Raw genomic sequence first — 17,953 nt, forward strand, 5'->3', positions numbered from 1 at the left:
TATTCCCATCATTTTAGACTACCTTTCTTTTCTCTCAAAACAGCTGGACTTTCCCTCAGTTTTGTATGAGTCCACAGGGCAATAATCAGGGCATGCCATACACAATCAGACATTATTCAATTTTCACCTCCTGATGACTAACAGATTTCTGATCAGGGTCTTTTAAGACTTTCCCAGCAGCAAGGCAATGTAGTTCTCAATGGGACTTACACCTTGTTCTTTCCGCACTCACCAAGTCTCCCTTGAAACCATTAGCTGCATGTTCCACGCCTAACTTTAAATAATAAGTTTCATTCCTTATGATCACCACCTCTACCAGTAGCAAAGGTGTGCTGGGAACGAAGGTGGTTGATGCACCATACATTTTATTCCATAAGTACAAAGTATCTTTACAGTTACATCTTAAATTCACACAACCCCAAAGTAGTTTCAGAGTTTCACATAAACAAATCAGTGTGCTTAGCTGTGTTTTTCCTGAAACAGCATGCAAGGGGAAAGAGGAGACTTCATTCCCTTGGTGTATATGATGTTGTCACCTTCTGCCTGAAAAGAACAAAACCAATTAGAAAATTACCTAGATTGTTTCTCACTGTAACAGAACGAGCCAAGATCAACCTGTTTCCCTCCAAAGCATCTGTAAATGGATCTTGGACTGTGTTCTGCTTTGTTGTCATTTGTATTACAGGTTGAACCTTTCTGGTCCAGGACTCTCTGGTTCGGCAACATCAATGGGCCAGCAAACTCCCTCCTTTGGGACCAGTTAGGTCCTGAGAGTGCCACACTGCGGAGGTTCAACCTGTATCTTCCTCTTTGCATGGGTTGAGAGCTCATTCTACAAAATTGGAAGCAACTTCAGTGGTATCCCTTCAGGAAATACTCTTACATGGACGTTCTCAAAGCATCTATATGGAGTTCCGTTACACATACATGAGACATTATTTTTTTCTGCCATACTACTCTGCTGATGCATTCTTTGGGAGAGCAGTCCTTCAAATAGCTCTGTTATCTACATCTTTGCACCCTCTTTGAGTATTGCTTGTTATTCACCCATGTTGGAATATTTATAGTGTCCAGCACTCAGAGAAGGATGTTGTTTAGCTTCTGATAATGGAGGTTTCTTTGAGATGTATAGTCCCTACTATATTCTACTACCATCTGGCCCCTTTTCACTCTGCTTCAGATCTTAATTGGATTTACTGTAGCGAAGGAACTGAAGAGAGGTGAATCCAACTCGTGCTGCCTTTTATGTCTTTGTAAACACAAGAAAAGGAAGGGTACACACATAGACCAAGAGATACTGCTTGCAAGAATTCTGCAACTCTGGTTGCTTGGAACGAATGCCTATAATGTAATACAGATAGGCAGAGCCCGTGTGGATACAAAATTTGTATCTGTATCCGCATCCATATCCGCAAAAATGAACCATGGATATAAAATGGATATCAACAAATTTGCAGGGTTTACATACAAAATTTGTATCTGCATTCACCTCCATATCTGCAAAAATGAGCCACGCATATCTGCATCCATATCGGTGGATATTCACAGATTTGCAGGGCTTTATAGATAGGAACCACACATTTCAAGGAACCTCATAAGATTGGTAAGTTTATTTTTCCTTGCTGAATGGTACAGCTGCAGGCAGAAGGGGAGCAGGTTTTTGGTTTTGTTAAGTAGCGATTAATTGGCTAATTGAGTAGTTGATGAAATTTCCATTGAGTGCTCTGAGTCAATAAGAAAGGGCAGTTTCAGCACTCACTTTCAGCTCATGTTGGGTCTCAGCACAACACCCCCGGTGCCGCTGTGCACTATTAAAGGGACAGGGAAACCAGCATGAGAGGATGCTGGCTGACTCCCAGGTCCTGGGTGTCAAGGCTGTTCCCCACTCTGGCACTCCAAGTGCAGAAGGTGAGGGTCCTCAAAAAAGCTTAAACCCAGCCCCAGGGGTACCTCAAGCTCTCTGGCCCCAAAAGAGCTTGACAAAAGAAGAGAGGAAAAACAAGCTCCAGTCTCTGGTAGCTGATCTCCCAGTCTGAGGCATGCAGATATACACAGACAGACTTTCTAGGACATAAGAATCAAATCATCACCTTAACAAAGTGATTTTTTATTACAAAAAAATAGATAAACTTGATAAAGCATACTTGGTTGCTAGATGTTACAGAGCAACTAAGGAAAACAAATTAAAACACAGAGAAAAGTCTCTGTGCACAATGCTAGATGGTAAATGGGGAGGGAGGCATAGATTCACATGGAGCAGTTCAAATCAAACCACAAAATAAAGAAAAATTACCCTGAGCACAACTAGATTATCTTTTCCCCCTTATTTACTTCCAATTTTCTCTTTGTTCAGTCCACTCCCATGGCCCAAATTCCTTGGAGATATGGTAGTCCTGGGACTATGTCTCTCAACTCCTGGTTTTTCTCTCCCACACAAAGAAAGCAGACGAGGAATCTATATCCAATTCAGATTTCAACACTCTGTCTCAATTGGTTCTCCCAGCCCCCTGGCCAACACCTCTCCTAGCTACCTGAGTTTAACCCCTCAGTCATTGGGTGTTAGTCAGCATTCCTCCTGTCCATTACACCCGGGTCTCAGCACAATCCTTCCTCCCCCACCACTGCCGCTCTATACTATTAAAGGAACAGGGAAGCTGGCAGCAGGGAGTGGTTGTGCTGAGACCTGTGGGACCAGGGAGTCATCCAGCATCCCCTTGCGCTGGCTTCTCTGTCCCTTTAATAGTGCCCAGCAGCAGAGAATGGAGGTGTACTGAGACCAGGGATTCAGCCAGTGTCCTCTTGCGCCGTAGCTTGGGGGAGGGAGGGGAGATGAGCGGGTAGTTAGTAACGCTACCTGATAAGCTCCTGTTTATCGGATAGTTGATTAGTCGGCTACTCATTTATATTCTTAGCCTGAATATCTCAATTAAGATTTATTTGTTACATAATTAGATTTCAAAGTGATGGGGGGGGGGGGGGGAAAGAGGGACAGAGATGATATTGTAATAAATATATTTTTCTCTGCATGAGGGCTCGAAATGGTCCATAAGGCCTTTAGGTTTTTTTATACTTAAATACATTTGGTCTCATGGGCAGGAGACATACAAGGACGTTAAGTCCATTTTCAAACTGATACTAGAAGGTCTCTGCACAGGAAGGTGCCAAGTTTCAGGTTGAAATATCTTTACTTGAGATGCATCAAGCATCTATCTCATGCTCCCTACATACATTCTCTAGGAGCTACTCACGGAGCATGCAGATATTGCCCAAGGAGATGTTTGGTGGGTAGGTGTTCAGGGCAGATTTCCTTAGTGGGCTGTTTTGGAAATGCAAATCTCCCCAGTCTGCTTATATGTATTCACTTCTTTTGTCCTGTCATCTGTTTTCACCCTGGTTTTTCCATAGGAATTGCTGTACAGAAGAAATGTTTGTGTTTCTCACAAGAGTTAATTGTTTTCTGTTACTTAAACCAACACTGATGTTATCCAGAAGGCACTCCTCTGCCCCCCAAAGGAAGGACAAGAAAAAACACCTTTAGGAGCACAGGGAGGCATAATTTGGCTAATAGATATTTTAGATATGGAAGAATTTGGCTGAGGGAAAAATGGGAAAGGTACTCCTAGAGGGGCTGAGAATTTTGCACTGAGATTAGTTGTTCCCTGCCTAACTGAAATTCAGTGAGAGGAAACCCCTTCAATCGGTGCAGTTTAAAACCGAGTTAAGGAACCCAAACACAATTAGATTCAGGGCCTAGTGTATAGTCAGTGCAGGACAGGATATTGTACCAACCAGTCTTACTTCTAAGGTTATTTGCTCTGTTTGATAGACCTCCAGTGAGGGAGTTCTGCGGAAGAAAGTTAAAGGCGATAGGAAGTACCTGGAGAACTCTGAATTTACATACTCTGCACATCCACATTCCTCCCTGTGTAGATTCTGGGTCTGTAAATTTCCCTTAAGTAGACATTTTCTACCTTGAACTTCATATGGGTTTTGGTATGTGATCCTGCATTAGTACTAATTGTTTTCAAGCTTATAGGCTATAGGTGCTTGTCTTGAAGGACTTTTTATTTGTTTCTTTTAGGTTAAGGTTGTAACCCCACCCCCAAGTCAATCTTGTAGTAAACCAAGCTCTTTCTTTTGTTAGTTTCTCTGCTTCCTATGGTAGAAACTCCTCATGGATTTTCTTCTGTGAAGAAGATACAAGAATACAAATTGTAAAGCTTCTGGAAACACTAAGAAGATTTGACAAGTCTAAGGTGAAATACAAAATCATTAAAGGTCTCATCTTTTGAATGTGCTTCAAAGAGATTTTTATACTGGATAAAACCACTGGAAAACTAGTTCAAATACTTGATTAAAAATACTAAATTATAAGTATAGAATGTTATTTTTAAAATGTATAATGTCTGTTTCTTATTATAAAGGATTTCATTATAGATATGGTGACCATATTCTCTGAACCAAAATTAGGGACACGTTAGCCATGCCCCGATCTCTGTTAGCCACGCTCCCTGCCACAAGAAATCCCACCTCTGGAGGTAGTACTCCAGGGATCAAGATAGACACATGATTGGAAGTAAAGTGTGTCATGTGACCCCTATAAGAACTCCTCCCACTGTCCTCTACCAATAAGGATGGGTTTGGCCCCCACAGGATCCCCCCATGCAACTAGCCTGCAATTGCATTAACCCAACTTGCATTGCATTAACTCCGGGGGAGAGGCTGGGGACAGTGTTCCCTCTTAAGATTTTCCACCCATGAGCGGAGTGAGTTTTGTCTTGTGCATCACTATTGAATTCACGTGCACTTGTTCAGATGTGTGCCACCATGGCACCCAAGTTATTGATAAATATTTTATAAACCTCTTCCTTTTCCCTCTCCTGTCATGTCTCCCACCCTCCCCTGGAGCTTGCTGCTGCTGTCCACCTCTCACCCTCCTCTGCTGACTTGGCTCCTGCCGGTCTCACTCCCCTTAGCCTTTTGTGGACCTGCCTCCTCCCCATCTTCTTTGAGCACTGCATCAGCACTTTTCTTCCCCTGTGCTCAGTCCTCCTCTAGCCCCACTTTGATCATCTGTAGCTACCCTTCCCAATCCCCTCTCCTAACACCTCCCTCTCTGCACCTGCCCTGTCTCTCTCCTTTGGTGCCTGTCCCTACCCTCCACATGTCTGCTCTTCTGCTTCACCCCCACAATGCCACTGGAACCTTCACCTTCCCTTATCCCTGCCCCTTCCTGGTGTTTCCCCCTTCCCTCACTGCCCCTTTCTCGTCACTGCCCCTTCCTTCCCAACACCTGCCCCCTGGCCCTCTTTCTCCCTGGTGCCCACCCCCTCACCACCCTCTGCCCTAGTTCTCCTCATGCTCCTCTGTGCCCTCACACGACTTGCTCCATCCCCTGCCTTCCTCATGCCCAGCCCTCCTTTCAACCACTCTTCTCCCAGTACCCACTCCTCCCCTCTCCTCTTACTCCCTCTTGCCCTCATTGTCCCTCCCCTCTCCCAGCATCACCCTATCCTCTCCCTTCTCCCATCCACACTGATACCTTCCCTCCCCTCCCTCATCTGTCCTTTCCCCTCATTGTCTCCTCTTGGCCCCCTGGCATTTGTCTCTCCTCCACCCTCCCCCTTTGTGCCTTCCTCTTTTTTCTCCTGCCTTCTCCCCTCAGCACAAGCCCTTTCCTCTCCTCACCCCCACCCTTCCCCTTAGTTCTCCCTCTTCCCGTACCCTCACCTTCTGCCTTCGGCATGGAAAGCAGTTTGCATGAGCTGGAGCCAAGGCCATGGTGCTATTTTTAGTACTGCCGTCCCAGCCCCAGAAGCCCCCCCAGCCCAGCTGCTCCCGGGGTGGGACCGCGTGCTGGGACTGGAGCAGAGGTCACCTGTGGTGCTATTTTTAATAACACGATCTCAGTCCCCGGGGACTGCCTAAATCAAACTAGAATTAAGCAGCAGCCCCACAAGGCCCGTTGCAGTAAGGCTGCCCCAGCTGGAACATGCCATGTGCAGCTGCCGCTTGATTCCAACTGGAGTCAGGGCCGCCTGTGGGGACCGGGACCATGGTATTAAAAATAGCACTGCGGGCAAACACGGATCCAGCTGGAGTCAAGAGGCAGCTGCATGGGGCACACTCTTGGATCTGCCCAGCGCCGCCCTCCCTCCTGCCCAGCAGTCGCTGTACAAAGACCAAGCAGCTGGCTGGGGATGGAGGAGGAGGAGGTGGCGTGGGCCAAATTAGGTTGCGCATGGCAGAGGTGTCCCATGGGGGGACAGAAGAGGGTCACGTGATGGTGGGGCAGGGTCTGGCAGGGGGTTGCCAGGCGGCAGCCTGCACTGCACTGGAGCTCAGAGAATGCTCTCGGCTCCAGCTTCTGACCCAACCCAGAAACTGCATGCCACTGGAAGCAGCCCTGGCTGCCTGCTGGCAAAGCACCCAGGGAGCCACCTATGTCCTGGAAGAGGGCGGGCATTGCTGCTCAGTTCTCATACTTGTGAGATGCTATATGCTGTAACATACTATTACACGTTATTTTCCTATAGTGGTGTCTACTTCTCTTTGTTGAATTTATTCTGCCTCCCCCCCCCCCAAAAAAAAAATTAAACCAATTGAACTTACAAGAGGAATGTAAAACTATAATTTTGTTAAAACCAGTGTTTGTCAGTGGCCTTGTAAAACTATAATGTAGGTTACAAAACATAGACATGACAGAACACATTTAAGATTAGAATATCGGCTGTCATTTTGAATGTACTTGCTGTTGTTGATGTGTTTCTCAAAGTGGTCCACGAAACCACTTTGAGAAAACTGCTAACTGGCAGTGCTGTTGTGCTTTCTTACTTGTGCCACGGCCATGAAGCCTTGTGGCTCCCATTGGCTCTGGTTTACTGTTTGCAGCCGAGGGGAGCCATGGGAAGCAGCATGGGCTGGGCCACAGCTTTCCGCAAATGTCAAACTGGAGCCGATGGGAGTGGCAAGGATCCGTGGCCTCAGCGCTGGTAAATAAAAACACTGGTGCAGCTGATTATCAGCTTTTTCAAAGTTGTTTCACAGACCAATTTGAGAAACACTGTTCTAATGAAAGTTTATACTAATGGTTTTAGTTTTCTGCTTTTTATAAAGTAAGGAGAACTCTGTGAAGTAGTTCATCTAGACTGTTTTAATGTAACTAAAATACACAATTAAATAAGAATGGCCATGCTGAGTCAGAATAATGGTTCATCTAACCAAGCATCCTGTCTTCTGACTGTGGCCTATGCCAGATGCTTCAGAAGGACTGAACACCAAGCTCCACTCCGAGCTTTGAGCAATCAGGAATTTAGGGACAGCTTGAACATGAGGTCACAAATCAAGGAAAAAACGGAGGAGGTGTTGCTTTATATATTAAAAATGAATACACTTGGACAGAGGTGGAGATGGACGTAGAAGACAGACTTGTTGAAAGTCTCTGGGTTAGATTAAAAGGGATAAAAAATAAGGGTGATGTCATGCTAGGGGTCTACTACAGACTGCCTATCCAGGCAGGAGAGGTAGATGAGTCTTTTTTTAATCAACTAACAAAATCATCTAAAGTGCAGGATTTGGTGATGATGGGGGACTTCAGCTATCCAGACATATGTCGGGAAACTAACACAGCAGGGCACAGATTATCCAACAATTTCTTGGACTGCATTGGAGACCATTTTTAATTTCAGAAGGTTGAGAGAGCTACGAGGGAGAAGCTGTTCTTGATTTAATTTTAACAAATACGAAGGAACTGGTTGAAAGTGGAAGGCAGCTTGGGAGAAAGTGACCAGGACATCATAGAGTTCATGATTCTAACGGTTGAGGGAGAACTGCAAAATAGAGACAATGGATTTCAGGTAGGCAGATTTTAGTAAACTCAGAGAGCTGGTAGGTAAGGTCCCATGGGAAACAAGACTAAGTGAAAATACAACTGAAGAGAGTAGGCAGTTTTTTAAAGGGAAATTATTAAGGGCCCAAAAACAAATTATTCCACTGCATAAGAAAGATGAAAAGTGTGGCAGGAGACCACCTTGGATCAACCAGGAGATCTTACATGATCTAAAAATAAAAAAGGAGTCATATGAAAAGTGGAAACTAGGTCATATTACAAAGGATGAATACAAGCAAACAGTACAGGTATTCAGGGGCAAGATTAGAAAGGCAAAGGCACAAAAAGAGCTAAATCTAGCTAGAGGCATAAAGGATAACAAGAAGATGTTCTACAAGTATATTAGGAGTAAGAGGAAGACCAAGGACAGGGAAGACCCATTGCTCAGTGAAGAGGGAGAAACAACAGGAAACTTGGAAATGGCAGAGGTGCTTAATGACTACTTTGTTTCTGTTTTCGTCAAGAAGATGGATGGTGACAGGATGCCTAAAATAGTGAGTGCTAGTGGAAATGGGGTAGGTTTTGAAGTTAAAATAAAAGACCAAGTTAAAAATTACTTAGAAAAGTTAGATATCTTCAAATCACCAGGGCCTGATGTATCCCACTTCAGAATACCAAAAGAAACTATACTATCTCCTTAAGGAACTCCCTGCTTCTATTCAGGACCAAATTCACACAGAAACACCTTCTGAACCCTGACCAGGATTCTATTTGCTTCCCAAAATCCATAAACGTGGACACCCCGAACGTCCCATCATTTCAGGTATTGGCACACTCACTATCGGATTATAGACTCTCTCCTCAAACCCTATGTAACCAACACTCCCAGCTATCTCTGAGATACCACTGACTTCCTGAGAAAACTACAAAATATCAAATATCCCTGATAACACCATCCATGCCACCATGGATGTAGAATCTCTTTACACCAATATTCCACATGAAGATGGATTACAAGCGATTAGAAACACTATCCCCGAGGATACCACAGCCAATCTGGTAGCAGACCTATGTAACTTTGTTCTCACCCACAATTATTTCCAATTTGGAGACAACTTATACCTCCAGATCAGCGGCACAGCCATGGGTACCCGCATTGCCCCACAGTACGCTAACATCTTTATGGCTGACTTAGAACGACGTTTCCTCCGATCCTGTCCCCTTTTATTCCTCCTTTACTTATGCTACATCAATGACATCTTTATGATCTGGACCCATGGCCAAGAAACACTGGACGCATTCCACAGAGACTTTAACAACCTATACCCCACCATCAATCTCAGCCTGGACCATTCAACATGAGAGATCTATTTCCTGCACACCGCAGTATAAATCACTAATGGAAAATTAAACACCACTCTCTACAGAAAACCTACTGACTGCTACACTTACCTACATATCTCCAGCTTCCATCCAGGACACACCATACGATCCATCATCTATAGTCAAGCCCTTAGATACAACCGTATCTGCTCTAATCCCACTGACAGAGACCAGAAGCTTCAAGATCTCTACCAAGCATTTATAAATCTCAATTACCTACTGGGGGAAATAAAAAAATGAAAGATCCAGACAAATACCCAGAAACCATCTACTTCAAGATAGGCCCAAGAAAACCAACAATAGAACACCACTTGTCATCCCTTATAGCCCCCAACTTAAACCCCTCCAACGCATTATCAATAACCTACAACCTATACTGGAATAGGATACTACACTCTGAGAGGCTCTGGAGGACAGACCCATAGTCTCCTATAGACAACCACCTAACCTCAGGAAGATTCTTACCAACAACCACAGGACATACTACATTAATACCAACCCTGGAACTTTCCCTTTCAACAAACCCTGTTGCCAACTTTGTCCACATATTTACTCTGGTGACACCATCACTAGATCTAACCATGTCAGTTATATGATCAAGAACACATACATATTCCTGTTCATCCAGAAATATAATTCATGCCATCGTGCCAACAGTGTCCTTCAGCTATGTATATTGGAAAGACTTCTCAGACACTTTGCAAAGGAATTAATGCCCACAAATCAGACATCAGACATCTTCACAAGGAAAAGCCAGTTTCTTTTAATTTCAGCCTACCTGGACATAGTCTTAACGACCTTACTACATGCATCTTACTTCAAAGAGACTTTAACACCAGATTACAGAGGGAAACTTCAGAAATTTCATTCATGCTTTAATTTGACACTTTACGAATGGGCCTTAACAAAGATGCTAATTACATTACCGGTTACAAAGGTAGCTTCCCCACTTATCACTCCTGATTAGCCATTCATTGACTCATAAATAGCTATTCCCTCCCTCCCTCCCTCCTCCTCACCCCACCTTCTGTACTAAATCTGATTTGTCAGTTTAATAATGTGTTCACTGTTTTCATTGTATTCCTTTGGTATATATAGTTCTACCAATTCTCTTCCAGAATATGATCTGAGGAAGTGGGTCTGGCCCACGAAAGCTCATCACCTATTAAACCATCTTGTTATTCTTTAAAGTGCTACACAGTTTTTCCTTTTGTTTTAGCAAGCTCAGACTAACACGGCTACCTCTCTATTACTAGACTTTAGTAAGGCATTTGATTATTAAGTTTGCAGATGATGCCAAGCTACAAGGGGTTGTAAGTGCTTTGGAGGTTAGGGTTAAAATGATCTGGAATAAGGATGTTAAATATCGGTTAATTCAATAGTTGATTAACCTAATGAATTCTTATTGATTACTTGACTATTCTGTAGTCCCTGGGGGCGAGGCCAAGCAGCCAATGTGCTCTGGCCTCACTCCCAAGGAGCCCCTTGCTCCATATCGGAGGTAGCAGTGCAGGGTGCCAGGCGGTAGCTGGTCCGCAAGGGGAGTTGGTTTAAAAACCAACCCTTGTCCGGGGCAGAGGAAGTTTGAGCTCCTGGACCCAGCACGAGCCAGAAGTGAGCTGGGCTGCCTGCCCACCTGGCTCCTAATAGACTTTAAATGCAGAGCCTCAGTGGGGGTAGGTCCTGGAGCCAGCACAAGCCAGAACCGAGCTGGGCTGCTGGCCAGCCTGCTAAAAAATGTACTGGCAGAGGGAGGGGGGAAATGCGTGTAGTCTATAACATTTACCTATGAGCTTTTACGTATCGATTAATCGGTTCATCAGCTACACTATTACATCCTTAATCTGGACAAACTAGAGAAATGGTCTGAGGTAAACAGGATGAATTTTGGTAAGAACAAATGCCAAGTACTCCACTTAGGAAGGAGCAATCTGCTTCACATACAGAGAATGGGAAGTGATTGTCTTGGAAGGAATACTGCTGAAAGGGATTTAGGGGTCATAGTGGACAACAAGTTAATCATGAATCAAAGTGTGACACTCTTGCAAAAAAGCAAACATGATTCTGGGATGCATTAATAGCACTGTTGTGAGCAAGACACGAGAAGTCATTCTTCCGCTTTACTCTATACTGATTAGGCCTCAGTTGGAATATTTTGTCCAGTTCTGGGCACCACATTTTAAGAAAATATGGAGAAATTGAAGACGGTCCAGAGAAGAGTAACAAAAATGATTAAAGCATGAGCTATGAGGGAGCACTGAAAGAACTGGGCTTGTTTAGTTTAGAAAAGAGAAGACTGAGAGAGGACATGATAGCAGTTTTCAAGTATCTGAAAGGGTTATAAGGAGGAAGGAGAAAAATTATCCCTCTTGGCCTCTGAGGATAGGACAAGAAGCAAGGGAGGTTTAGACATCAGAAAAGCCCATGGTGGTTAAGCATGAGAATAAATTGCCAAGGGGGATTGTGAATCTCCATCACTGGAGATATTTAAGAACAGGTTACTCAGATACCAATCAGGGATAATCTAGACAGTGCTTGGTCCTGCTGTGAGGGCAGGGGACTGGACTCGATGACCTCTCAAGATCCCTTCCAGTTCTAGTGTTCTGTTGTTCTATCCATGACCATCTTGGCTAATTGCCATTGACAGAATCATCATCTATGAGTGTATCTGTCTATTTTTTGAGCACACTTACACTTTCTGTTTCTACAAAAAACAAGAATCTTCTGGCAACAAGTCCTTAGTTTGACTCTTTGTTGTGGAAAGAAATACTTCTATATGCTTGTTTTAATAGGTGTTCTTGTGAAGGGTAAATAATACTTCCTTATTCACTTTATCCATTCCATTCATTATATTATAGATTTGTGACCATGGGTGGTGAGCAGAACTGCACATGTTTTTCAATGAGAAGGCATTTATATAGTGCCATTATGATATTTCCGGTTTTATTATCTTTTTCTTAATGGTTCCTAACATTCACTTAGCTTTTTTGGCTACCATTGAACATTGAGTACAGGCAGTCCCTGGGTTATGTACAAGATAGGGACAGTAGGTTTGTTCTTAAGTTGAATTTGTATGTAAGTTGGAACTGGTACATATTGTAGGGGAAACTCTAGCCGAACATTTCTCCAGAGCTCAGTTTTATTCTCCCATACCTCACTTCCCTCAGTCCTTTATTCTCAAGCTGAGGTGTCTGCTGAGAAAAGCCGCTCCGCGTCTCCCTGATCTGCTGGGGGGGAGGGGGGAGTGGCGCTAGCTTCACGTCTCCCTGGTCTGCTGGGAGGAAGCAGCTAGTGCGGGGTTGCCTCACCCCGTTTGTAAGTAGGGATCCGATGTAAGTCGGATCCATGTAACCCGGGGACTGCCTGTAGATGGTTTCAGGGAACTATCCACAATGACACCAAGATCTTTCTTCAGTAGTAACAGCTCATTTAGACCCCATCATCTGGTATGTACTGTTAGGATTATGTTTTCTAATGTGCATTACTTTGCATATATAAATATTGAATTTTATCTCCTTTTTTTTGTTTATTTTCTATTTTTTCCCTCTCATCCAGGTTAGTGAGAACTTTTTGTAACTCTTCACAGCCAGCTTTGGCTTTAATTTGATATAAGGATAATTTTTTATCTATTTGTTTAGGAAATTAACAGTCACAAATCATTGCCATGTCAATATCAGACACTGAAAAATAATACCGTAATTACAGTAGGGAACTTTTATATAAAAAATATACAGCAATCCTTCCTTGAGATGACCTCTGCATTTTGCGCCATAATATCACTAAGTGAGCTCTCCCACACTACCCAGGACATGCTTCTGGTGGTTTGATTAAATTGAGTGACATCTCTGATTACATATTTCCTGGCTATCTGTAATCAGGAGATCTTGATGAGAGTTGCTAGATGCTGCCATAATATGAAAATGTTAGAAATAATTTATTGAAAATAGTTGTCAAATAGCATAGAAAATAGGTAGCATCAAAAGGATTCAATCCTCAAGGGGTGGGCAGTAAACGGTTTGCGGGCCAGATGCAGATCACCACCGTTAGCCCCTGGCAGACTGCCAGATGCTTTATTTACCTGAGCACCTGCAAGTACAGCTGCTCGCAGCTCCCATTGGCCACAGTTCACCACTCCTGGCCAATGGGAACTGTGGGAATCAGCTCGTACTGGGACGCTGCTTTCTCCAGCTCCCACTGGATGAGAACAGTGAACCGAGGCCCACAGGAGCTGTGAGCAGCTGTATTTGGAGATGCTCAGGTAAATAAGGTGGTGGCCCTCTAGGGACTAATCCTGGTGAACTGCATATGGGCCAAGGGCGTTTATTTCCCATCCCTGCTCAAGGCCCTAAATCTAAACAAAGTCTCTTGTATGGCTTCACTTTTAAAGAGGGATTTTGTTACTCATAATAGTCCCTTTTTATACACAAGAATGTGCATCTGTCTCCATTTCCATTCTTCCTGCAATATTCCTTCCAGTAGATAATGTTGTCACTAAGAGTAGATAAAGAAAAATGGATTTATTTTGTTGATGGGAATAAAACTTTGTGCTTAAGAGTCTAGGGGATACTAGGAATCCCTCTGACTTTGGTACAGTGAATGTCAAGAAGCCTTTCACCCTTATCTACTCCTCTCCTGCTAGAAGCTGGCTTGACTAGGGAATCAGCTGCGGGGAACATGCTTTGCTCCTGTGTAGAGATGCAAGAGATTATGAGAGCTGGAGCCTTTCCATTTACTATTGTACAAATGGCCGCTGAGAAGAAGGGAAAGCGGTCTTGAGGTTGAGGTTTCCTGCCTTAATATGTCTTAATGTTCTGCTTAAATATATTGGATTTGAAACTAATTTATGTAAAAGTTTGGGACAAAGAAAAAATATATTCCAGTAGACTAGTTTTCAAAAAAGAGTGATTGTTGTCTTGAAAGTTTTATAAGCAGATGGAAATGGGTTTAGAATGGAATTTCAACACAAACTTTATCGCAGCCTAAATAATAACATAATGAATATGGCATTTTGTATGTTGTGATGAAATTATTAAACGAGCTTTGTCCATTTTACCCAAAGAATTTGTAATTTTGTAATATAAATTCTCAGAATCCAAATAGTGCGGGCCATGATGCACTGCCATAATACAAGGATTAATACCTATAATTTGAAAGTTTTTGTTGAACCATTGCTTGAGATGATCCAGATGTTCCTAGTATATCTTTTTGGACCCATGGCTATGGATACTGATCTATTCTTTTCTTAGGTGTTGGTTTTATGTTTAAAATGCTTGTTAGGGTCCCAACCCTGAAAATAGTTAGATGTGAGCTTAACTTTATGCATGTGAATAGTCAGTCTTGCTATTGAGAATTAATGTAAAGCAAAATACCAGCCTTTAAGTTTCGTAAATATCTCCTGACACACACTACACAGTTGTAAATTGTGTCCTGAGTTGTCTTTTTTGTAAAGTCCTGTTACAAATAATTTCTTATTCTCCTGCTTCATCCATATAAAACTTGGAACAGACTGTGGACGTCTTCAGTCAGTTATTGTTTGAAGGGACAAAATACGTTTTGTCTTCAAAGATCACTAAGGAAATGTAACTGAAAATGGACAGACATGGGTTCCAAATTTGATGTGTATTCAACTTATAGGGATATGGTGCCCCCTCTAGCCAACATTCAGAGTAGCATTAGATTTATTCATTTCTCCTCAGTTGAAGGAGGAGTTGCTGTGATGCATGACCAAAGGGAGCTGATGGTTTGGAAATATGCTGTGTGTGAATCTTCAAAATATTTTGCCTCCCTCCCCTGTTTTCTCCTCCTCAGTTTTCACTATTATCAAACTAAAGAAATTTTAGCCAGTCTCATTATAAACAATACACTTTCCCCTCTCCCTTGTGTTCATTTTATTCAACATGAGTATTGTTTTTATCTGTTTCCTTTATTAAAACAGGGTAGTGAATGAATAAAATATATGTCCCACCTCTCTTTACAGGAATGGTTCTTAGGAAAAGCATTATATGATGAAGAATCTACAATAATACATCATTATGCCTTTGCTGAAAATCCTAGTGTCTTTAAATTTCCAGATTTTGCTGCTGGCTGGGCACTTAGTATTCCACTTGTAAACAAGTAAGAATTTAATTTCCAATCTTTTCTAAATTTATGTTATTAATAGTTAATAAGTTCATATTTGTAAATTGCTTTGAAGATATAAAAAGCTGTATAAACATTAAATAAATATTATTTTAAGGAGTTATGATTGAGCACAGATTAGTGTCTAACACAACTTTTAAAATACTTTTGTTACCTATAAAATGCCTTCCTTCCTCATCCCACAAACCAAATCCAAACACAAACTTTGAAAACACAAATTATAATAGTATATAATTAGAATTTCATAAATATATATGTGCAGAAATATATTTTGTATATAACTTTGGCTCTTTAGTATACACTTTTTTATGATTTTAGATGCCATGTGAAGTTTAAAGTCTGACATGCCTTTATGCAGTACAAGTATATATTCATAAATGGAAAATGTTTAAATACAGGCAGTCCCCGGGTTACGTACAAGATAGGGACTGTAGGTTTGTCCTTAAGTTGAATCTGTATGTAAGTCGGAACTGGTGTCAGCTGCTGCTGAAACTGATCAGTTTCAACCGCGGCTGAATCTGGATGCCAGTTCTGACTTACATACAGATTCAACTTAAGAAACCCAGGCGTCCCCAAGTCAGCTGCTGCTGAAACTGATCAGCGGCTGATTCCAGGAAGCCTGGGGCAGAGCAACTCTGCCTGGGGCTTCCTGTAGTCAGCCCCTGGTCAGTTTCAGCAGCGGCTGACTTGGGGACACCTGGGGCAGAGCAGCTGGGGTACTGCTGGGTTGCTCCAGTAGCGCGGCTCCTCGGCTCTACTGGAGCAACCCAGCAGCACCCCAGCTGCTCTGCCCCAGGCGTCCTGATTCAGCCGCTGCTGAAACTGACCAGCAGCGGCTGAATCAGGACGCCTGGGCCAGAGTAGCTGGGGTGCTGCTGGGTTGGTCCGGAGCGGCGCTGCGGGACCAACCCGGCAGCCCCCAGCTGCTCTACCCCAGGGGTAGGCAAGAAAAGCCTGGTCTTCTGGGGCGGGGGGGGGGGGCACTAGCAGAGAGGAGAGCACTAGGGAGACGGAGAGCAAAGTCACGGAGCACGCCCGCAGCGGGACAGCCCAAGCGCGCCCGGGCTGTCTCGCTGCGGGCGTGCTCCAAGGCTTTGCTCCTGTCCCCCTGGTCTGCTGGGGGGGTCCAGCAAAGCCGCTGGACCCCCCCAGCAGACCAGGGACACCCGAGGAAAGCCGCCGCCTGGGCGGCTTTGCTTGTTTGCCCGGGAGCAAAGCCACCCAGGCGGCAGCTTTGCTCGGGTGTCCCTGGTCTGCTGGGGGGGTCCAGCGGCTTTGCTGGACCCCCCCCAGCAGACCAGGGGGACAGGAGCAAAGCCACCCAGGCGGGGGGAGTCCCGCTGGGGACTGCCTGTATTGCAAATAGGAAGAAAAAGTATAGATCAGTGAGCAACAGGATATTTCATTAAGCTGCTGTAAGTGCTAAGTTGTTTTCATTAATTTAAAAAATATGATGCTAGATTGCAGGTCCTCTCCTGTTGAAGACTTTCTTCTTGGGCAGGAGAAATTGACACTGAGAGGTACAGTACTCGAAGTAGTACTCAAAGCATAAAAACTATATCCAGATGTTTTCTTTCTATTCCAGTTTTCTTGTATAAACATTTTCTGGTTCTAATAAATACAGAAGTTTGAATTTTGTAGGAGATGGTCAAGATACTGCCCAAACAACTCTCCGCTTCTCAAATTCTTGATGAATAGCTTAATTTTTTTAAATGTTCAAAGAGGGTTATAGAGCAAAATAACATTGCATAATTATTTAAAAGAATTAGTTCCTTTGTAGCCTGTTTTGGAGTTTGTATGTGCTAACTTCCTGCAACTCCTGTGTAAACAGTTCATTATCAAGAAGTCCCTAGAAAATGATTTGATGTTCCACAGATATAAATAAAATCTCACGTTGCTATAAAAAAATCAGTTGCAGATTCAGTTACATTACTCTTTTCTTATTTTACGAAGTGAGTACATTTCATTATCTTTATTGTACAGGCTTGCAAACAAGTTGAAAAGTGAACCACTTAAATCAGACTTTACAATAGATTTAAAACATGAGGTAAGCCATGTTCTATTCCTGTGAAAAGTGTACATAGACTATATATTTCTTTGCCTTCCTTTTCAGTATTATAATATGCAGTATTTTAAAAGTTTAATTGTTACAAAATGTTGGTGGTACTACAAATAAAGCTGAATTTGTATTGTGATGGTTTTCAAGAAGGAATCACTTTTTGGGTGTTAGCTATGGAAAAAAGAGGTTCCCAGCTCATCAAATAGAAAAGTTTGCATTTTCAATCTCTTCTTCTATACCCTTTATTAGGGCCCTACCAAATTCATGGTCCATTTTGGTCAGTTTCAGAATCGTAGGATTTTAAAAATCACAAATGTAATTATTTTAGCTATTTACATCTGAAGTTTCACAGTATTGCCATTTTGGACATCCTTACTTCAAAAGGAGGTGGAGGGGTCACAAGTTTATTGTGGGGAGGGTTGTGCTACTGCTACCTATACTTCTGCACTGCTGCAGGTGGTAGCACTGACTTCAGAGTTGGACAGCTGGAGAGCGGGGATGCTGGCCAGGAGCTGAGCTCTGAAGGCAGAGTTGCCACCAGCAGC

At 43.1% G+C, this 17,953-nt stretch overlaps 1 protein-coding gene across 10 annotated transcripts in view; it reads left to right on the plus strand.

Moving 5' to 3' along the window:
- Positions 1 to 17,953, plus strand: part of B3GLCT (beta 3-glucosyltransferase) — a 118,112-nt gene that overhangs the window by 60,084 nt on the left and 40,075 nt on the right. For all 10 annotated transcript variants that reach the window (XR_016348537.1, XR_016348536.1, XM_089775538.1 and 7 more), the window contains 3 exons: positions 4,145 to 4,256; positions 15,189 to 15,325; positions 17,333 to 17,396. Coding sequence is in view for 8 of the 10 variants with exons in the window: in XM_089775538.1 (XP_089631664.1) it covers positions 4,145 to 4,256; positions 15,189 to 15,325; positions 17,333 to 17,396 (313 nt within the window). In the remaining 2 variants the exon portion in view is untranslated. The remainder of the gene's footprint in view (positions 1 to 4,144; positions 4,257 to 15,188; positions 15,326 to 17,332; positions 17,397 to 17,953) is intronic.

This window comes from Pelodiscus sinensis, chromosome 1 (assembly GCF_052426305.1).
Source record: "Pelodiscus sinensis isolate ZL-2025 chromosome 1, ASM5242630v1, whole genome shotgun sequence".
NCBI classification, from domain to species: domain Eukaryota; kingdom Metazoa; phylum Chordata; order Testudines; family Trionychidae; genus Pelodiscus; species Pelodiscus sinensis.